The sequence below is a fragment of the Octodon degus genome, unplaced genomic scaffold, assembly GCF_000260255.1.
Source record: "Octodon degus isolate 3935 unplaced genomic scaffold, OctDeg1.0 scaffold00079, whole genome shotgun sequence".
NCBI classification, from domain to species: domain Eukaryota; kingdom Metazoa; phylum Chordata; class Mammalia; order Rodentia; family Octodontidae; genus Octodon; species Octodon degus.
The window spans coordinates 3,151,742-3,174,448 of NW_004524655.1; the positions used below are offsets into that span (position 1 = coordinate 3,151,742).

Consider the following 22,707-nt stretch of genomic DNA (forward strand, 5'->3'; position numbering starts at 1 on the left):
CATCTTGTACAGCAATTAACCACTAAGAAGAACATATGCAGTGTATTATTTGTTGAACAATAAAAAAAAATAAATAAAAAAAATTGAAACTAAAAAAAAAAATAAAGTCTACTTAAAAGATGTACTAAAAACAAAACAAAACAAAACAAAACAAAAAAAAAGATGTACTGATGGATGGGATCCTTCAATAGCTAGGGACCCCATGGCCTGTAGCATCTACTAAGCTCTGCCCTCAGCAGCTGCTGAGAAGGTCTGGGCTCGTGAAGGCTGGGGAAATTTGTGGCTGGGCTGGAATGTTCTGCCTACACAGCTGACCACATTTGTCTCATTTTGACCAACATCCCTGAGACTGGAGTTGGCCATACCAGTGTTTGTCTTTCCAAATGCTCACTGGCTGGAATATGTGGTTGTTGAAACATGGAATACGGATTTGTCCACGTGTCCCCTAAAGTCATCTCATGGTACGTGCCGACGTTTGTGGGAGCATGGAGTTAAGTGACAATTTTTATTTATTTATTTATTTATTTATTTAAAAAAATATTTATTTATTTATTTATTTATTTAGTGTGTGTGTGGCCAGCTCAGCCCACCAGGAGGCGGGGCTGGCTGGCATGTGGTGCTGGGGGATTGAACCGCAGTCCCTGTGTTTTGCTTAGTTTAGCTTGTTCTAAGTAGGTGCTTTAGACCACTGAGCCATCTCACCAGCCCCTAAGTGACAATTTTTAAATTTGACTATAGGTTAGAATCAAGAGGAGAGATTTAAAGACAAAGGTCTGTGCTTTAGCCCAGTTCTAGAGCAGCTACGCCTGAGTCTATGAGGCAGGGCTTGGAGGTCAATGTGGATGTCGCTGATGTCCCCAGGTGATTCTGACATGCATCCAAGATTGAAGACCCAGGGTCATGGCTGGGTAACTCAAAAATGCACATCAGTGTCCACTGGGAAGGGCAGGTCCGGGACCATTCATATCTGGGGTCAATCACCTTTGGCAAAGATGCTGGGGTGAGCCCTGGAGGTGGGGCGCTCAGAGGGGATGACAGGGACAGCTGTCAAAAAGCAGTGTGTTTCCTTGGGTGGGGTCCTGGGTGCCCAGGGTGCAGCTGATATTATGTGAGATGAAGGAGAGGGAAAGAGGCACAATGGAGAGCCTTGGCCTCCATTTCTGCCCAGAAGCCTTGGCCTTCCCTGTGTCCCCTAACCCCTCTGCTTACCTCACATTGGCCAGGGGTCCAGCACTCTCAAAGTTGTCTCTGAGGTCAGGCCCATCGCCCGAGGATTTGCGGGAATCAGAGTAGGAGGAGACGCTGTTGAACCGGACTTTGTAGCTCCTGCCAAAATAAACAGGGCCCTATGAGCTCCATGTGGAGTCCTGCCCTCCCTGCTGGGGCTGGCACCTCCTTTGATCTTCAAGTTACTGGCTCTGATTCTAGTACCTCTGCATGTACGCACAGTCGGATCATACCACCCCGGAGGCCTCCTAAGAGCACATCACTTTCCCCATGCCCAGCACAACGGTAACTGCTCTTCTGCACTGGACTCGGCCTCTGCTTAAACGGCAGTCAGGTCACACCTGGCTTAGGAAGCTTCAGACCCATATCATTAAAATGGTTCCATCACTAAGAATTCAGGGATCAAATGCACCAGCCCCTTACCATGAGACTGTCCTTCCCAAATTGCAATGTGCAAGAATCATCCTGAACTCTTACTAAAACACAGATTTAGGGCTGGGGAGATAGCTTGGTGGTCTAAGTGCCTGCCTGGCAAGTGCAAGGACTCAGGTTTGATCCCTGGTACTGCCACTGAAACCAGGTGTGGTGGCCCATGCCTGTAATCCCAGGGCTAAGGAGGCTGAGACAGGAGGATCACTACGAGTCTGAGCTGCGTAGGGAGACTCTGTACCAAATAAATAAATAAATAAATAAATAAATGATTTAAAAAAATTAAAAACACAGATTCCAGTGAGGTTTGAGGCAAGGCCTGAAAAAAATCACTATTTCTAACCAGCTTGCAAGAGAGACCAATTTGCCAGTCCCTGGAACTCACCTGAAGGGACTAGGAACTAGACTTCTGCTTTCTAATATGGTGGCCACTGGCCACGTGTGGGTTTTTAAACTTAAACTAAGCAGAATTAAAGACAGTAAGAGTGCTGTTCTCACTTGCACAAGCCACCCTGGGCGCTCACTGGTGGCCGGTGGCTTGGGGCGCTGTGCGGAGCAGTGACTCTGCTGCGCGAGGCTCACAAGGACTGGGCCAGTCTGCGCCAGTCAGCTCTGTCCTCCTGTGGACTGCGGCCCTTGGACACCCCAAGGCTGGCCACTGGGCACAGTGCAGGGAGACAGGAAGAGCTCAGCCTGATACTCGCATAAGGGACGCTGCACTTTACTGAACTGTTTTCGAGGGGAAGGAAGATATCTTGGGACTCAAACCCAGCATGAGAGTCACAGAAACCTTTTGAAGATTAAAAAAAAACCACAACCAACCAACCAACCAACCAACCAACCAACCAACAAACCCCTTAAAAGCTCCAGTTTCCCTCTACAAGTGGTACATTTTATTTTCAGACAAGGCAAACCCAAACCAAAGCAAGCAAAAACAAACAAACCCAACTCCAAACCAAACCAAAAAACCACAAAAAAACAATGCCACAGCAAAACCCTCCACACCCAATAAATAAACAAGCAAAACAATCTAAATCCTCAAACTCAAGACAAAAAACCCAAATCTGCATATCTGCATACACACAAATCTGCATATCTTTTTAAAAAAGGAAAAAAAAGAAAGAAAGAAAGAAATGTATTCTGGCAACAGGGTGTCTAAGCTGGACGTTCTTCAACGTTTTGCTCCAGCATCAAGAAGGTTCTAAATATATGGAAGTGTATTTTCTGCCCCAAAATAGCCTCACATTGAGTCACTTTTCCAAATAAGTCATGCAACATATCAGGGGGTGGCTGTGCAGTTAGTGTGGGAGGCAGGGTTGACGGTTGTGGGGTAAAAATACCAGCACGTGTATTTAGAAGAAGCTGGAGGTTTCTCCAAATGCTTCCCCTGCTGTGACTACCCCTCCATCCTTGGCAACAGCCCCCAGGGTGGGCAGGGAAGAGACATGTCTCCCCACTCAGCAGAGAAGGAAGACCGGGGTCTCAGAGGTCAACAGATCTGCTCAAGGTCACTGAGTGAGTTTGTGGTTTAGGACACAGGTCTCTCTGAGACTTGGATGCAGCCAGGGCTGCTCAAGTATGGGGCATGCATGCACACAGGTGCATACACACACACACACACACGCACACGTGCGTGCATACACATGCATACATACATATACACGCATGCGCACACACATGCACACCCACACTTGCACACCTATGCACATGCGTGCACGCACACTCTACCTGTGCTGGCTGTCACGGGCTGCAGCCAGACCGTGGGCTTCAGTGTCACCACGGGGGAGGGAAGGCCCTTTACGGGGAAAGAAACGCAAGGGTTCCGGGTACCTAGAGGGGAGAATGGTTGGTGCCCTCTCTCTCCCTGAAGGAGGGGTGAGCGGGGCCTGCTGGGAGGCCCCCAGGATGGCTGGGAGGGACAGGCACAGAGGTGGGTGCTACGCTGCTGGAGCTGGATGCACTCCCTGAGAAGCCAAGGAGCAGGTCTGGCAAAATGCTCAGCATAGGGAGCATCAGGAGTGACTTTCGGCACAACACGGTCTTTAACACCTGCTGGCTCTGGGATGAGACACTTTTTGGGGGCAGGCAATGGTGATGGAACTCGGGGTGCTCTCCCACTGTTACCCCCAGCCCTTTTAGATCAATTTTATTTTGACACAGGGTCATGCTAAGTTGCCCGGGCTGGCCTCGAACTTGCAATCCTCCTGCCTCAGCCTCTAAAGCAGCTGGTATTAAAGGTATGCGCCACCGCGCCTGGCTCGATACTCTTCTTAGGCCTCAGAGGCATGCTCCAGGCCAGAAGAAATGCCAAGCTGGCCTCAGGGAACGGTGGCTCCGTGCATGCTGCCCTGGGTCCTACAGTCTTGGAAAATGCAGGGCTGTTTCCAAGGTAACCTTGGTTACGAGTACTTTCCCGCTGGGAACTGCCTTTCTCCAGCCCCATATGAGTGGTGATTTCTCTGTGAACCTCCGCAGGGCTCTTTCGAGGCTATCTGAGCTAGGCTTTGAGGCCGAGGTCCACACTGGCTGCAAGTCTGCCATGAGCCCTGGACACACAAGGCCTGAGGAACCAGGCAGCTATCCCCAATCTCCATGCGGGTTTCCAAAGGAAGCCCTGATACCTTCATGGTGTGTGGGACTTTCCCCAAACCCTCCATTCACTTCCGGATTCAATTCTTACCAAGCAGAAAGTTACACAGGGTATTTGAACCTCTTCTCAACAGAAAGAGAAACTGAGGCACAGAGCTAAGAGGTGACTTCAGTTACACAAAGTAGCAGCCCCAGCGGACCCCAGATCCCTCCCATTGGTGTCCAGCTATCATGACCCAGAACTCTGGTGTGACCCTCAGGCTCCAAAGGTTAATGACCAGTTACCGCCCCTGGGTTGGGGGGCATATAACATTGAGGGGTCGTTCACTTACTTCCTTTCCTCCTGCATAGAGTTGGGGTGCCTCATTTCCATCAAAGCACAGCCGAATTTCTGGAGGTCAGAACAGACAAGCACAATGTGAGGCGTGTGTGTTAGTAAGCCTGGAATGGAATTGCATATCAGGTCTGGGGTCCCAGCTGGTAAAAGAGGAGTCTAATGCCAGGAGCCAGATGTGAGAGATGGTCAAACGCTCAGGTGGACAGTGATGGTAAAGCTGTAGGTGCAGCACAAGGCCAGCTGAAGAAGGGACTACAGGTGGGGACGCCCTCTCCCGGGGCACAACTCTCCTCTTTGGCCTTCTCTCTAGAAATTATTGTCCCCATGTCTGGAACAGGGGACACCCTGACTGGAGCATCCATTCCAAACTCTTTGCCCAGCGAGGTGATCGTTTTCCCTAGCTTTAGCCAGTGGACACCAACAGACCGAGGACTTGCAATTGGTCCAGGCTTTGCAGAACTTGGATCAAGTGGAAGTCCCTGGCTTTGAGGTTACGGGAGGCTCAGCTTCCGCCCAGAGGTGCAGGGGCTGGTCCTGCGGTGAGCACTCTCCTTCTGGCCGCCAGAGGCATGCGTTAGATCAAGGAAAACTTCATCTCACCTCCCCATTCTCAGGGGGGTCCCCGTTGCCAAAGGTGCTGGTCACCACCAGAACCAGAGTTTCATGCTCCAGGTGCACGATGTCGTACTCCTCCATAGACATCACCTAGCGGCGCCGTGGAGGCAGGGGTTGGGGGAGGGGAGAACAGAAGCAGCGAGGGGAAGAGAGGAGAGAAAGTCATAAAAGGAGTTGTTCTGAGACATCACCTTTGAAAGAGGAACCAGGCATTTCGAAGGGCTCCAGTGGGTAGAGCTAAAAGCTACCAGGTAGGGCCGGCCAGATAGCTCAGAGGACTAAAGCACCTGCTTAAGCAGAGCGCAGTGGCCAGGGTTCAATCCCCATGCAGTGCTGGCCCCAACCCCGGGATGCACTGAGACAGTGATTGAGACTGGGTGTGGCGGCACATGCCTGTAATCCCAGCATTTGGGAGGCTGAAAACAGGAGAATCACTATGAGTCCGATCTACATAGTGAGACCCTGTACCAAATACATAAAAAATAAAATAAAATAAAAATAAAAGCTACCAGATAGCACAGGATTCTTCTGATGGGTACTGTGGCCTCAGGGATTGTAGGAGTTTGGGCCACTGTCCAATGGTTGGCCGCCAGGGGAGAGATTTTTCTTTTCTTTTTTTTGGTGGCCAGCTTAGCCTGCCCTGGGACTGGCACAGCATGTGGTGCTGGGGATTGAACTGCGGTCCCTGTACTTGCCTAAGCTTGCCTAAGTAGGTACTTTAGACCCCTGAGCTATCTCACCCACCCAGGAGAGAGATCTTGAAGGGGGCCCTGGGGCTTCTTTTTATTTATTTTTGTATTTTAGGGAAGGGTCTACAAGGTGTTCAGGGTCTCATTACTAGCTCAGACTTGTAATGATCCGCCTGTTTACAACCTCCCAAGAGCTGGGATTACAGGAGCAGGCTACCACACCCAGTCTCAAATGCTGTCTCAGTGTGCCCTGGGGGCCGGGCTGGCATGGCAGGCCTGGGGATTGAACCCCCCCAGGGCTTCTTATAACCCACTAATACTGGGTTCTTCTGGGTCCCTTCAGGCTGGGATCCATTTGCCTCCATCACAGTGGAACCCCCTGGCCAAACAAGTCTGAGACACTTGTCTGGGGGAAAGATGGTTACTGTTGTACCCCGTCAAAATCAACTCCATTTTGTTGCCCTTCTAACCTCACCAAGTTCCTGTTCTGTATGCGCCGATCCCTCCCAACTCCTCACCCCTTGACTGCCAACTCAAATTCCTCCCAATTCCTCACCCCTTGATCGCCAACTCAAATTCCTCTCAATTCCTCACCCCTATGACTCAAGTCTTACGATATCTGCTCCCCAAACCTTATCTCAATGAACTCTGTATGACTGCCAACTCAGCACCTTCACCCAACAGGACCACCCCATGAACTAATGACCCTGCCACTTCTTCTCCACCCGTCCCCTGTTTCTGCAGTTTTCAGGCTTAAATACTGATCCTTGTTAATGCTTGGCGTGCCTCTTTGCACCTTGCATAGAGACCGCCGCTGGGTACCAGCTAAAGTAAAGGGCTTCTTTTAACTTTTGGACTTGCCTCGTTGTCATCTGATTTTTGAGTTACAACAGTTACCCTATGTCTTAGTGTCAAATGCACAACATTTCTGAACTTAAGGGCTAAGGAGGTTCAGTGCTCTGTGGTAATGAGTAGTCCATGTCAGATGTGTGTGGGAAACACTCCTGGTCTATCCTTTTCTCGGTTGGAGATTATAATACGTGTTTATACGTTAAAGGCTCTGAGAAGTCCTGCAGCAATGAAAAACCCTGGAGCTGTATTTGGTGTAGAGTTTCCCAATCTGACCCCAGGATGGTCTGGGGGTCCTATGCTACTGACATCTTTCTCTAGAGACAGGAGCTTTGTTTGATGGTTCCTGGACTCCTGGAGGGTTGCAGGGGAGGGTATTACAGTTACCCAACATGTGCAAGCACGTGCGTAGTCTCGGTGCGCTTTTATCTATTGTCAAAGAGTGTCAGCTCCGCTCTCTCCTCTTCCCAACTTCGTCTGCCACAGAGGCCCGGGGACCTGGCTCCGCCCCTGCTCACCTTGGCATCAAAGGCGTGTTTGAAGATCTCGCACAAAGTCTTGGCATAGGCTTGCGACTTTCCCGTCTCGGTGGCATAGAGGATGGTGGCTTTGACCCTCTTGGCCATGGCCTGCCCCATCAGCTTGGCCGAGAACTTGACAGCTCTGCGGGGAGGGGAGGAGCAAAGAAATGGGAAACACAAGGCTGAGAAGACACCAGGCTGGAACTGCTGGGCCAGCACCGAGGCTCACGAACTTGGATGACAAAGAATTCGCTCCTCGGAGACGCTCGTAGCTCCTGAGTTTGGGCCCTGTACCGAGTCCCTTATTGGACCCCTGAGGGCAGTTATCCCTGAGTTAAAATTAACGGCCTGGTTTTGTTAGTTTGTTGTCTGATCGCTTGAGAACTTGCTTTACCAAGCGCTGTCGCGAAGGCGAGCATGCATTCATGAAATGTTCGATGCGTGTGTACCCACTGTGCCAGGCATGGTTACAGGCGCTAAGGGACAGCGATTAGAGCCGGGGACAAGCAGCCGTCACAGGGCGACTGTGCGCATGCGTGCGCGTGTGTGCGCGCGCGTGCGCGCGGCTGAGAGCACAATCGAAAGGACGACACTACGCATCCAGGGAGCAGGATTTAGGAGATTTATAGATCCTCAAAGGAATGGCCCCACATCCGGGGTTTTGCACAGACCTTGGCACTTAACAGACACTCAGAATACATCTAGTACAAGAAATTAGGACTTTAAAAAGACGCTACTACCCAAACCCTGAGCAGTTTAAATGTCAAGTGTTGCCTCTTGCCAGCTAAACAGAGAAGCTCAAATGTTCTTTCTCCTCTGCCGGCAGCTATTGCAGCCTCAGGAATACCTGGGCTTGACTCCCGGGCCGTCCTTCCTATCCTTACTAGGAATTTCTTTGTGTAGACAAATTGCTAGTTATCTCCCACCTGGGGCTTATTGGTGGTAAATTTATCATTTTTGAGAATTAGGCAAACCACCCACGTGGCAGGGCGACTCTCAGCGAAGGGGAAGCTGAATAGGATAAAAGGTGCCAGGAGGCTCCTTGGAAGGATCCGAGCATAAATCCGCATCTATAATTAACTCCATTGTTCCCCCTCCACCCCCACGCCCCCGACTTAATAGTGCAATTAATGTTTTAGATGGATCCTCCCTGCTTTTCCTGGAGACAGGAAGTGAACGAAAGCCAGAGGTAGTTTTTGCTGAGAATATTCAGGATCTTCCGTTTCGGAAAGCATGCTGCTGATGCGATCATTATGGGTGCAGAGAGGTCCTAGGGGTCGCGTTGCCGGGGCCAGGCCCTGCGAGGCCTGCCAGGCTCTCACCTCCAGGGTCTACGGCACCCACGTGTCAGTGGGCTCAAGAGGCCACAGAGAATGCTGTTACCCCTCCGTGGTCTCCAGCCACGGCGTTCTCTGCTCAGCCAGACCTTATCACCTCACGTTCAGGTCAGTGGTCAGCACCTCAGGGTCGCCCTCCCTGATGACCCGACCTCGGGAGAGTGTGGTTGAGGGCACCAGTGACCTCGCAGTGTGTCTACCGCAGCTGCAAAGGTTACCTCTGACAGCCGACGGTTGTGAGCTTGTGCGAGCAGAGATTGTGTTTGTCCGGCTCAGTGCGACATCCCTGGAGCCTAGCACGGTGTCCAGCACAGAGAGAGCACTTGGTACTTGTTCACTGGCTGGATGAGTGAACGTGTAGATCCGTCAGCGAGTGAGTGCGAAGAGACTTGAGTGCTCTCTAGGCAGTGTGTGTGTGTGTGTGTGTGTGTGTGTGTGTGTGTGTTTCCAGCTCTTTCTAACTCCCACCTCATGACTTCCTGTTGAAATTGGTCGGTGGGGCTGCTTACACCATGGACATTGGCATGCATTACAAAGCAAGCAGCCCTGGGACTGTAACCCCGAGAGCTGGTTCCCCAACATACTGCTGCCTTCAGGACAAGCCTTTAGGAACCTGGGGCCTGGAGGTAACAGGGAGAAAAGTCACAGCAACATGCTCATCCCCACTCCGGCAAAGGCAGCAAGTGGGGCTGTCATCAAGAGGTCAGAGGGTACAGCATATGCCTGGCTTCCTTTGCTGAGGCTCTCTGAATTTGTGGGCATCCCCAGTCCCCCCAGAACACTCACTCTGCCAGCTTCTTGAAGCCGATGGCGCGTCGCTTGGTGGGGGTCCCATTGGTGCCCTTCCAGACGTGGGTATTCCAAGGATCGGGCTGCGAAGAGAAGAATGGGGTCTGCTCTCTGCCGCAAGGGAATGTGGCTCCCCTGAGAGATGCCCAGGCCTCCCTGACTGCCCAAGCCTCAGACATGGCAGCCGGGGGAACCTTCTCACATCAGCTGCCCAGCCTTCTGCTCAGCCTTTGGTCCTTGTCAAACGAACATCCTCCCTTCTTCTGTGGCTCTGCAGATTGGACCCAGGGCTTTTGCACCGAGCTGCACCCCCAGCCTTTTTTATTTTGAGACAGGGTCCCTAGGCTGGGCTTAAATTTGCAGTCCTGCCCCAGCCTCCCCGAGTGCTGGGATAACAGGCACACACATCATGTCCAGCCCTAGACTCTCTTCTTGCTCTTGTTTTGTGTGCGCTGCTTCTGCAGCTAGACCTGGGCTGTGTGCCAGAAGAGCCACAGGCCATGGAGGCAAATGGGCCCCCGTGCGTCCTTCCGCCCGAGGTGGAAGACCTGGTAGGAGGAGGCGGGGCCGCACACCTGGTACTCGAAGCAGGGCGTGAGCCGGTAGTTGAGCATCTCCTGGTGGAAGACAGGGGTGATGCTGCCCGACATGGGGGGCACAATCCACACCCAGTCGGCTGGGCAGCCACCGCGACAGCGGTACTCGTTCTCCATGTGCTTGATGAAGGACTCGGTGGCAGAGTGGTGGTCGACGATGGTCACTTTGTCACTCTGTGAGAGAAGAGGGGACGATGAGTGGGGGGGTCAGAGAAGTGGGGTATCGCAGGACTCCCCTCTCTAGGGGGGCTGCAAGAGATGACTCAGGCAGTGTGAGGACAGGGAACCCTTCACGCTTCCCTCTCAGTCTTTGCGACTCTCTCCATGACAGACCTCCGCCTGTGCCAACGCATCTCTGATACCTTTCTCACCAATCTCACCATCTTCCTTCCTTCCCTGCCCCCCACTTTTTCAATAATAGGGAGGAACCTCAGAGGGTAATGAGCTCGACTCAAACAACTCTCTCTCTCTTTCTTTCTTTTTCTTTTTTTTTTTTTGTATTTAGGGAAGGGTCTACAGGGTGTTCAGGGTCTCACTACTAGATCGGACTCCTAGTGATCTGCCTGTTTACAGCCTTCCAAGTTTAGAACGAGATGATCTGTGTCGTCTGCCTCTTGTCATCTCAGGGATCAGATTCAAACTGTCATGTGACAGAAATGAGTACTCCCCCTCATTATAGGAGCCATAGAGGCCATCAGTGTACCTACTTCTCTCCCACTTCCTGATATGGGGACTGTTATAGTTTAGAGCTAGATGTCCCCCTAAACTCTCATGCACCCATGGGTGGGGCTTTTGGGATTACAGGTGCGTGCCACCACAGCAGGCCCAGGGATCAAACCCTTGGCCCCTGCATCTGCTTGCAGGTGCTTTAATCCACTGAGCTATTTGGCCAGCCCTCAAACAACTTTCTCCTGTTTTTCTTAGCTATTGATTTAGTGTTGCAATTGCCTCTCATTTAAGGGTATCGATAGGAGTTCTTCATTCATAATGGTGATATCAAACCCTTGTAGTATACAAAGTTTTAAGACATAAAGATGAGCGGATTAAAAAGAAAACCAGTAAAACGCGGCGGACATGGAGGATGGGGTGTGTGGGGCGTGCTATGGTTGGTGGCCTTTGCATTCACACATTGCTCCTCCCAAACCTTACCCTCTGCTTACATACCTCACTGTCTTCACTCTCCTCTCTTTCCCTTTTTCTTTGTTTGGTGCTAGGATTGAACCAGGGCCTTCATTCCGAGTCTCATCCCCAAGCCATTTTCATTCTTCCCAGGCTGGACTCAAACTTGTGATCCTCCTGCCTCAGCCTCCCAGAGTGCCTGGGTTACATTCTTTTTAAATCACTCATCTCTTGTCCAACCTTGCTGTCTCTGACTCACCAGTCTTCATTCTGGTCCACAGAGAGCCAAGCCATTTCAAAAGCTCCTTAAAGCTCAGGGGGAGGTGTTTTCTTTTCCCCTTGGCCTGACTGAACTTGTGTCATTTCTGTGAAATCCATCAGTGTACCTACTTCTCTCCCAACTCCTGATATGGGGACTGTTATGGTTTAGAGCTAGATGTCCCCCAAGCTCTCATGCACCCATGGGTGGGGCTTTTGGAAGGCGATTGGATTATGGGAACTTGCAATTGGGTTTTTGTTAGGAGCTGGGGTCTGGTTGGAAGAGGCGAGTCCCTCTTCTGCTGGGGGCGTGGCCTGGAGGGTCCCTAGCCTCTCCTCTCTGCTTCCTGTGAGCCATGCCTTGAGCAACTCTCCTCCACCATGCCCGTCTGCCATACTGTCCTGTGTTGGAGCCAGCAAACTACACACTAAAAACTCGACAAACTGCATCAAAATAAACCTTTTCCCCTTTAAGTCGTAGGAGTCCGGTGTTGTACTCAGTGACAAGGAAAGCAGGAAAGACAGGGACATGTGGTTTCTCCCGCTATCCATTCCTGGTTTGCTTGAGACTTGCTTATCCTACTGTCTGCGTGTGCCTGACACCCATGGTCCTACCTGCCCATATGGGACCCTCTCCCTTGCTGTCTATGAAACTCATCTCTGCTCTGTATGGCCCTGTTTTGCAAAACCCAAAGAGTCCTGCTTGATGCCTGTTGTCCTAGCATAATTAATGATGCTCTCAAAAGCATCATGGGTTTAAATGATGGCTGTTCTGGCAATCCTATTATAATGCCACTTATCAGGGGCTTCTATGGCTCCTATAATGAGGGGGAGTACTCATTTCTGTTATATGACAGTTTGAATCTGATCCCTGAGATGACAAGAGGCAGATGACACATGTCATCTCGTTCTAAAGAATCAAAAGCAACAAGTCACAGTGTTCCTTCCCCCATCACCTCTCCATCAGGGTGAAGGAAGAGGCTAGGGATCTTATTTATCATCACATATTTACCTTTCACCAAATGGTCCCCAGCCAGACCCAGGACAGGAGGACATGCAGGCAGGAAGCCGGTCATGCTGGGGGACAGACGCCCCCTGCAGGTCATCCCTGGTGGCTGGGTCTCTTGACCCTCTGCACCAAAGCTCTAGAACACTTCCGCTGCCCTCTGGCCTTGGGCCTGGTGAAGCCACCCCGGTGGTACCTGGAAGCTGTAGAGGACGGCGATATTGATCTCCACCAGCGCCTGGTCCTTCCACAGCGAGGACGTCTTCCTCATGTCCAGGTTCATCTTCTTGGCTACTTCCTGTGAGGTGAAGGAGACGCAGGCTTACATGCCAGCCTCCTCAGGGCCACTCATTAGAGAGGGACAGGGCTGGTGTCATTAGTGAGTTCTCAACTACCTAATCACCCCGCTCACAGGCTGACTGAATCACTAATTTTCTCAAAAGAATTCTTTTTGACTGGGAACCTACAGGCAGCAGGAACCTTGAAATGTGGCTGCTGGCACTTTAATTATTGAGTGTATTTTTTTTTTTTTTTTCAAGGAAGGGGGAGGCTGCTGACTCCTAGCAAGGAAGGAAGACAAGGGGATGGGAGGAAGAGGGATGAGGGGCTGGGCTAATCTAGCAAGGGTTGCCGCAGCAAGTTCCCTTTGGAGACGGGACACAAGGTGAGATCTCTCATGTAAATGATGAGTGGTACGATGCCTACAGATGCCAGGAGGGTGACACTGGAGGCAGAGAGAACAGCAAGTGCAAAGGCCCTGAGGTGGGTCTGGCGTGGGCCATCTGAGAAGCAGAAAGATGGTCAGTGTGCTTGGAGGGTGGCGAGCAAGGGGCGTTGGTGGAGAGAGGACTGGATGGCATACAACCCTGAAGGGTCTGGGGGGGCTATCAGGACTTTATTACATGTGACAAGGTCTCGAAGGGGTTTAAGCAGAGATTTAGGTCCAAGAGTGACGTCATTTGCTTCCAGGAAAAGCTCTCTTGGTTTCTTCTATTTTCCCTCCTCAGATGCTGATTATTACTCAGACACTAGACTGGCGATGGCGAACCTTTAGGAGCTCTGAAGCGACACAAACAGCCTGTGTGGCATGCATGCCATGGGTTTGCTGCCACTGCTTTAGGCCGTGGGCTTTGAGGCTACAGGGACACCTCCTGCATTCCATTTGACAAGTGGGGAAACTGAGGCTCAGCAAAGTACTCAAAGATGTTCCAGCTCTCTAGAGCCCGTGGGCCTTCGAAGAGAAGCCATGGGATGCCTACCACCCAAGACCCTGGAGCTGCCTCCTTCCCAGCAGACACCTCTGGCAAAAGGGATTGAGCAGAAACAACTCAGGACATGCAGGCCGGGGTGACGTCAGGGGGTGGAAGACTCAGGAGCAGCTCGCTTCATCGGAGCTTGGCTTTTCCCTTTCTCTGTCAATGCTAGTCACTGGGAGGGACTTGGGTCTCGCTGTAGGGAGAGGGAGATTTATGCCGAGCAGAGAGAGGACTGCTTAGTTCAATCCCGCAGGCCAAGGCTGTGGGGTCTGGCCGGCCCCAAGATGGATCTGCAGGAAGCAGCGCTCTACTGCCACCATCTCAAATCAGCTCACGCAAGAACCGAGCCAGTGTGTGGAAGAGCAAGCTGTGTGCAGCCAGTCTCGCAGTTACTGCTCTTCTACAGTGTTATTTTGATGCAAAGAAGAAAACTGAGTTGCAGAAAATAATACAAGACTTGAAATCACCAAATACAACTTGAATCCCATCTATGGAAACTGCTCGAAATATCTTTCCCTTTCCCACCGGAAGTCAGTATGGGTTGGTGGCTGCCCAGCGGAACCGACTATGGACACGTGCTGGCAAGACAGCAAGCCTAGACGTGGCTTCATCAGGCACTGTTGTAATCCCAGCACTTGAGAGGCTGAGGCCGAAGGATGGCAAAGTCAAGGTCAGCCCGGGATACACAGCGAGACCTTCTCAAAAGACCAAAACCCTGAATCAAAGCAAAACACAGCAATTCTGATATTTTCACCGAAGCCAAGCTTTAGGAAGCTCTGTCCTGGGACTCTAGTACATCAGAATGCTCAGCTGGGGAGAAATGTCCCATGACCTTGAGCTTTGTCACTTGATCCCTCCAAAAGATCTCAAGTTTCTCCATCTGTGAAATGGGATGACTGTTATGGCAAGGAGAAAATGAAAGTGTCATGCAGGAGGCTCTGAGGACTGAGGAACCTTAACAGGTGAATCACGCTGACATTATCTTGAATGAAAGAGACCAGTGGCCACACACACACACACACACACACACACACGCACACTGTGCAACATGATTGATCCTCAGCCCTGCCTATCCTTAGGCTACACATCTACAGCTTCAAACTAACTTGGATGGAACATATCTGATAACAAATGGCACGTGTACTGAGCACGCGCTGACATTTCTTGCTGAGTGCGCATTATCCCCTAAACCACGGTGTAACAACTAAGTAACAGCATTCACTTCGGATTTGATTTGAGTAGACAGGAGAAAAAAAATATTTGGGAGGATGCACTTTGGCAATGTGTAAATACAATGTCTTTGTATATAAAGGTCTTGGGCGTCTGTGGACTTAAATTTTTTTGCAGTACTGGGGATTGAACCCAGAGTCTCTGCCCTGAGCTACATCCCTAGCCCTTCTTATATTTTAATTTTGAGACAGGTTCTCAGTACATTGCTTAACTGCCCAGCCTGAGCTTGGCCTGGCAGAGTGCCCGGCTTTATCTGTGGGTCTGCAGCTCTGTGGAGGTTGTGGAGTGGTTGACACTATACTCCGCGGAATACAAAGTGCTTAAACAGCAGTGGCCCAAGTTACACGTGCTGGGTGGTGTTAACTACTGTTCTCACCTTGTAAATTCTGCTCTGACCCCCTCGAGTCTCCAAATGCAAGGCTCCTGTGTGAGCCAGCCTGTCTCTTGTGGCACCACGGAGAGCTCTTACCTCCAGGATGTTGTAGCGTGAGCTGTCACAGTAGTCGCGGACGCCAATCTCCGTGCCCATGTACCAGCCACTGAAGGGACACGCACTGAACTCCAGGCCTCCGATCTCCAGCAGCATGTTGGACACGGCGGGGAGGCCGTACCACTTCAGGCCCAGGTCCTTGAACCAGTCAAACCTAGGGGGAGCCGGGCAGCCCCGCTCAGGGCACACCCATGGGCGGGACATCCTTTCTCTGGGGCTGCTGATGTGGGGGGCTGCCTGGGCCTAGGTCTGCACCTGATTCTGAGGAATGCTGGGGCCCCAGAATATGCATTGTAAGCACGGATTTCCCATGCAATTCAGATGAACACCAGGCCTCAGAACCATGCCCAGGGCTGCTGTTGGCCTACCATTCCTACCCTGAGAGTGAGTCCACGAGAAAGTGTGGTGACCCAGAGCCTTCACAGAGGCAGCTCCTCCTTCCTGGGTTCTTCTCTTCTGTGTGTGTTTCCATCTCTCATCTACACTTAACCCGCAGCTAAAATATTAGTCTGAAAATGTCTCCCGGATGTACCATTGGGTCCAGGTGACCTCCTGCTTCAAAGCACCAGGAAATTTCCTCTGTCATACCAACGACATAGCCAAGGGCCAAGTCAAAAGTTAGCATGGTGCCCAATAATCAAGATCAAAACTACTATTATGCAATATTTTGAATGAGTGTAACTAAGGAAACAGAAATGAATGTCGTTGATGTACATAGGATAAGCAAAATATCAAAGCTCTAGACAGACAGGGCCCTGCTCTAGACTGGGTGGCTCACTTCCGGCCTCTCATTCTGATCTCTGTTTTCAGATGGATTCTGTAGTTATTCAAAATGTTGCTACAGAGCTCACCAGAGATTTTTTTAGAAAACAATACTGACTTAAAAAAATATTACTTCGTTCACCTATTATTGATCCTACCATCGAGTTGTTAGCAACTCTCTCCCCTTCCTTGCTCAGTCTAGCGCCTCACTGTGGATTTCTTTCCTCTCCTCCCAGGGTCGAGGACTGTGTGTGCTGCTGGCCTCGGCCTTCACAGCTCCGGCCCGGGGCCAGGCTCCCTGGGCGCTCCAGCCACGCAGGGTCAGCAGGGTGTTGAGCGGATTGTTCTATCGTGCGTTTGTGCCTCAGCAAGGCCCCGGGGTTCTGCTCTTCCAGGCCCGAGGGTGGGCAAGGGCTGGGTCAAGGGGGATTGGGTGCCCGCCAAGGGGAGGAGGGGAATCTGATTTACAAAGCGGAAGGCGCCAGGCTGCCAAGGAGAAGGAGTCTGCTGTGTCCCAGCCGAGAAGTGAGGCCAGGGGCCAAGACCTCCTAACCGCCTGCAGAGAGCCGGGGCCCGTGGCGTGGCCAAGAGGGCCTGGGGCCCCTCCCTTGCAGGGTCCTCTTACTTGGGGTGCCTGATGGGCACTTCCAGCACCAGCTCAGGCGGGATCTGGAAGAGCTCGGGGTCGTTGCCATTGGCCTGGAGCAGCAGTGGCAGGACGTCGAAGCGGCCCCTTGGAGGTTTCCAGCCCTGCTGGATGCAGATCTGCGGAGAGACCGCCGGGTGGAGTCACGTGCCGGGCCGTCCGAAGGCGACAGCGTGCGGCGTGCAGGAGGACCAGTGCTGGGTGAGTTGGCCTCTGACCCCTCCTCTGCAGCGGGCTTGCTCTGCAGAGCTGCCTCGGAGGCAGTAAGACACGAAGACGTGCGGCCTCTGGTGTGACTCACGGTGGAAAATGTGCGCAATGTGGTCAGGAGAGCCGCAGAAGTAAGCAAAAATCCCTACTGGCTACGTTGAGAAAAAAACCAAGGGATTAAAATATTTTACTAATGTGTTTCTTCCTTATTTATTTCGAAACAGGTCCTTGCCACGTAATCCAGGCTGGTCTTAAACTCGAGATTTTCCTGCCTCAGCCTACAGAGTGCTGGGATTATTGATGTGTGCCACCACATCCGGCTATTTATTTGAATGAATTTAAAATTCAACAATAGACGGGCTGTGGAGATAGTTCAGCAGCATAAACATCTGCCTGGCAAGAGCAGGGTCATGAGTTTGATCCCCGGTACCAAAAAGTAAAAATAAAAAATAAAATGAAGTTCAATAATAGGGCCAGGGAGATAGCTCAGTGGCATAAACAACCGGCTGGCAAACCCAAAGGCAAGGGGTTGAACCCCAAGAACAAAAAAAGAAAAAAAAAAATCAACAATATACTTTATATGAACATTTATTTATATGTTCTAACTATATTAGGCAATTTAATATTTAACATTTATTTATCAAATATATACCAAATGTGTAGCATATAACATTTTGAAAAACACTAAATCTTAACAGTAATTCATTACTGATATATTGATGTGAAAGTATGCTAATAGTATAGTTAATGTGTAGTTTATTAACCCAGTAACTTAATTTATTGATGTATTAATCTACTATACCCCTATTATCATTTCAACATGTAATCAATGCAAGAATTATCTATGAGCTATTTTCCACTGTCTTTCTGTTGTTAGTTGTGGCGACCTGGTATGTATTTTCATTGAACGATGAATTTAAAATTTGAACTAGCTACATTTTTTCTTTTGTACAGGAGCATGAACTCAAGGGCTTTGCAGTGAGCTACATTCCCAGCTCTTTTTGTTTTATTTTGAGACAGAGCAGGGTTGTGGCAAGATGCTAATTTACCCAGGCTGGGCTCAAACTTGCTCTCTTCCTGCCTCAGGCTCCCCGCGTGCTGGAGTTACAGGGGCACCACACGCCTGCTGAGCCAGCCATATCAGAATTGCTCAGGAGTCCCCAGCGGCTAGGGGCTGTCCCAGCGGACAGCACAGGACTGGAGGGTTTCTCAGGCCCAGTCACATGGTCAGCGAGTGCGCTGGATCCTGGCCTCAGCAGAGCATGTCCCAGTCAGCGAAGGCTGGGGAGCCAGCACGCAAGAGGCTGCGGCGTTCATGTTCTGCTAACTGTGAGCAAGGTCAGCCAAGTACACCGTCAGCACTCGGCCAAGTGGGCCAGAGGGTTTGGCAGAGCCTCCCGCGCACAGGCGCCACGCCTGCCGCCCTGGTTAGGGCCCCTTCTCCAGGATAATCACATTTTCCTTTGAAGAGCCGCCTGAGATGAAGTCGACAGTGAGGGAGGGGCAGAGAACCCTAGGCTTGGGAGCCCCGTCCTGTAGGAGGTGAAGGGTGAGTGGGAGGGGGCTTGGGAAGGCACAAGGAGCAGCTTGGAAGAGTGACAGATGAAAGGTGCCACGGGCATTGGGTCTGCCTGTGGTGTGCCCCTGGGCGCAGCTCCATGCCTCACCTGTGCTGCCTGTCAGTGTAACAGCCTGGAAGGAATGGGCAAGGAGACAGTGGCATGGGCTCTCCTGGTGGCTTTCAGGAACAGACACAGCTACAACAAGGGTGGTGTGTGGGGGGAACTCAAGCCGCCAAAAAGGTCGCATGAACCCAGGAATAGATAATACAAGCCGGACATAGTACCCAGCTGAGAAAAGGGGTTGCCAGACCTGGCTTCATCAGGCACCTCCTGGTGGGAGGCAACAGAGTTCTCCTGTGGTTCTAGCTTTTCCTTTACTCACTTAAGAGCCTTAAATAATTCACTTGGCATTGGTGAGACTCAGTCTACCCAACTATAAAATGGGGCAATAGTGACAAAAAAGAAACCAGACAAGAGCTTCCATTGGGAGATGTGGGCAAGGTCCCAGCATGATAATGACCAAATGCCCAGTGGGAAAAGAACGAGAAGAGGGTGGGAGTTGGGCAGCCAAAAGCAGGCGCAGGTCTGGAGAAGTGTTGGCAGCTCCCTGCTGGCTGCTCTCCCTGGGAGAATAACAGGAAGTGAGAAGCAGTGTGCAGGTAAAGCGTTTATAGATCTGAGACCCCGGATGGGGTGGGGTGGGGGACACATGCAAACGCGCACCTCTGTGAACTCCACATTCGCCGGGTCCCCCAGGGTGGAGCCGTCGGGCTGCTTGTAGCCGGCGTAGCGGATGAGCTGGGAGTTCCAGACTCGGAAGTCATGCTTGCCGTCTGTCCTCTGGGGGAATATGGTGATGGCTGACCTACAGGGGACACACAGACACTTGGAATCAAGAGAGGGCTTGCACGGGGAGGCCGCAGTGGAAGAGGCGCTGCCCAGGCCAGCAGCTGCTCGCGGCTCAGGGTGGAGGGCATCTGTGCCAACCGAGCAGCCGGCGGGAGGGTCTGCAGCGGCTCCTCTGCGGGGAGCCCTGGTTTGTGTGAGTGTGGAGGGGGCGGGCACCAGCCTGCAGAGGGAAGACGAGGCATTGGAGGCCTGGGACTTTATGGCAATGTGGGCCTGAGCCAGCCTTCCAGGGAATTCTCTAGCAGCCGGTGGTCTCCAGGGGACCCTCAGATCCTACCCCCACCTTGGCTTCTTTTGTAGATCCGGGCTCATGACGCGGTTCAGGGAACCTTGAACGCACTATGTAGCTCAGGTTGCCTCAAACTCATGACAACACCGCTGCCTCAGCCTCTGGAGTGCCAAGATTACAGGCATTCACCACCACGCCCAGGAAGGATCCTTTTCTCAGCGCCCCATGTATTCCCAGCTCCAGTCTTTCTTCTACCATCAGCATTCACTTGACACCTGGATAAATCCTCTAACCTTACTGTTGTACCTTGTCAAAACTGACTCCATTTTGTTGCCCTTCTAACCTCGCCGAGTTCCTGTTCTGTATGTGCTGACCCCTCCCAACTCCTCACCCCTGTGACCCAAGTCTTATGACATCTGTACCCCAAACTCTCTTATCTTATGAACTCTGTGAGACTGCCAACTCAGCACCCCCACCCAAAGGACCACCCCATGAACTAATGACCCGCTGTACCCCACGATTGCTGACTTCAGCACCCCACCCAATGAACTAATGACCCTGCCACTTCTCCTCTCCACCCCTTCCCTATTTTTGTGGTTTTCAAGCTTAAATATTGATCCTTGTTAATGCTCGGCGCGCCTCTTTGCACCTTGTATAGAGACCGCCGCTGGGTACCAGCTAAAATAAAGCGCTTCTTTTAACTTTTGGACTTGCCTCGTTGTCATCTGATTTTTGAGCTACACCACTTACCCCACCTCACCTGCTCTTAGTTAACCCCTTTTCCCCAGCCTCGGTCCAGGTCCATGAATGTCCCTTGCCCAACCCTTGGGGAGGCAGAGACCTACTCTTCTACCTCCACAGGAGGCTGCCTCTCAAGTAACAAGACATTTTCTCTTTTGTAAAACTCGGTGATTAGCATACTCAATGGTCTGCCAAAAGGGCCTGGGTCAATAACACTCTCACTGGACTCCCTACCCCTTGTCCCATAACGCAGTCTACAGACTTCTGATGACGAAGAAATCAGCTTGCATTCACAGTCACATAAATTTAAGAGAAAACCGTAGGCTGGTGGTGGCTGGGCTCACTTTCCTATGGAAGAAACCAGGCAGGCTGATTCTATAGTGAAAAGGTTTAAAGCTGCTATTGTGGGAAAGCCTCTCCATCCCTGTTGGGGCCGGGTCTCTTTCTCTTCCCCATCTCTGGTAATTTTATTACTACTTGTTCATAGTTCATGATGGGCTTTATTCTTGACAGTGAGTACATGCATTTAATATATGCTGATCAATTTCAATCCTATGACCCCTCTCTCCTCCTCCAGATGGAACTTGTCCCCATCTCCAGAAGTCTGCCTCTCAGTTTGTCATTTCTTCTTTTAACTCTCCATTAATTTATGTATCTTAAGGCAATATGCCACATGCATGACTTCAAAGAAAAAAAAATCCACAGGAACATCTCAATAGATGTTGAAAAAGTGTTTGACAAAATCCAACACCCCACCATGATTAAAATACCCTCCTGAAAAGAGGTGTAGAAGGACCCCAACTTAAAATGGGGAAAGTTGTATGGGACAAGTGCAAGTTGGCAGCATGCTGAGTGAGGAACACCTGAAAGGATTCCCTCTCAACTCTGAAGCTGGACAAAGACGTCCACTGTCACCACTTCTGTCCAATGTGGTTCTCAAAAGTTTAGCCAGAGCAATCAGGCGAGGGAAAGAAAAGGGACACAAGCAGGAGGGGGAGAGGTGAAATGCTTCCTCTTTGCAGATGGGGTAATAACAGAGAAGACGGCGGCATCTTCAATAAGAGGGAGACAGCAGCAGCAAGTGTCAGGAAAGTGTGGTTTCAGAGCAGCCAGGTGAATCACAGCTTTGCGTCTCTCCTTGGCATCATGTAAAGATGAAGGAAGGGAGGAAGGAAGGGAGGGAGGAAGGAGGGAACTTTTCATGAGATGCCACAAGGTCATCCGTTCCATGCAGGCACTCCTGCCACCTGGAGCCGCTGTCCCACCAGGGTCTGAGTCCCAGACCCTGGGAAACCGCTATCCTGGTTTCTTGTTGTCTTAGCCCATCTTAACTCGGACCCACAGCCCATAGATCTTCTGCCACACATGTTCCTGCAGGAATCCCTTGTGGTCCCTTCCCTGGAACCCTATCTGGTGACAAACAGCACGTTTGACTTAAATTCCCTTTCTATAGATAGCATCTTCTGTCTCACTGACTTCACGAGGCTGTCTTTCTGAGTGCAGTTTTTAGGTCTTACCCTTTATGCTAGAGAATGCAGTATTTAATCCCGCAGGGCTGTGGTGTCACGCTCAGGAATGAGTTTAGAGACAGGGCTCAAGGTGGACATCACAATGTGAAAGATGTACTTAAAAATCTCTTAGTGATTTGGACAAAGAGGCACCTGCATGTAATCACGGCACTTGGGAGGCTAAGGCAGGAGAGTTGGCAAGAGTTTGAGGCCAGCCTGAACTAGCCAGTGAGAACTTGCCCCGAAAAACCAAAATAAATTCAAATAAAAATCTTTTTAAAGTCCCAGTACTCTGAGGGGTTGAGGTAGGAAGGATTGCAAGTTTGAGTCCAGCCTGGGCAACTTAGCAAGACTCTGTCTCACAATAAAAATAAAGATTCAAATAAAAGATGCTGTGAATGTAGCTTAGTAAACCAGACCTGGGTTCAATCCTGAGTGTTAAAAACAAACAAACAAAAAAACCCCAAACCAAAACAAAACGTAGCAAAGACTTATCCCCATATTGTAGGTGAACACGGAAGGAGTCAAACAGTTTGCCTTCCGGCATTAAGACACCTGGCTGTGTCTTCGGTTGGGCACCAGATAAAGCCTGTTTGTGTAACACACACATATATTTCAAAAGCCTGTTTAGGAACATCGGAATCACACAGAGTGCGCGGGGCTGGAAGGCTTTCGCTGTATGTGGGAGCCGAGGCCAACGGAAGGCACCGAAGGCAGCTACGACTGCCCTTCTGGCTGCCCCAAGTGCACCGTGCTGTTTAAGTTATGCGATCCTCCCCGCCTCTCCTCCTCTCCTCCTCCTC

General features: G+C 50.9%; 1 protein-coding gene across 1 annotated transcript in view; it reads right to left on the minus strand.

The window, feature by feature from the left end:
• Positions 1–22,707, minus strand: part of Nos1 (nitric oxide synthase 1) — a 119,138-nt gene that overhangs the window by 35,407 nt on the left and 61,024 nt on the right. The window contains exons 8-18 of the mRNA XM_004636337.2: positions 19,241–19,382; positions 16,725–16,864; positions 15,317–15,491; positions 12,558–12,659; positions 9,958–10,152; positions 9,380–9,465; positions 7,254–7,398; positions 5,183–5,287; positions 4,578–4,636; positions 3,385–3,486; positions 1,210–1,326 (exon numbers count right to left, since the gene is read on the minus strand). Of these exons, the coding sequence (XP_004636394.2) occupies positions 1,210–1,326; positions 3,385–3,486; positions 4,578–4,636; positions 5,183–5,287; positions 7,254–7,398; positions 9,380–9,465; positions 9,958–10,152; positions 12,558–12,659; positions 15,317–15,491; positions 16,725–16,864; positions 19,241–19,382 (1,368 nt within the window). The remainder of the gene's footprint in view (positions 1–1,209; positions 1,327–3,384; positions 3,487–4,577; positions 4,637–5,182; positions 5,288–7,253; positions 7,399–9,379; positions 9,466–9,957; positions 10,153–12,557; positions 12,660–15,316; positions 15,492–16,724; positions 16,865–19,240; positions 19,383–22,707) is intronic.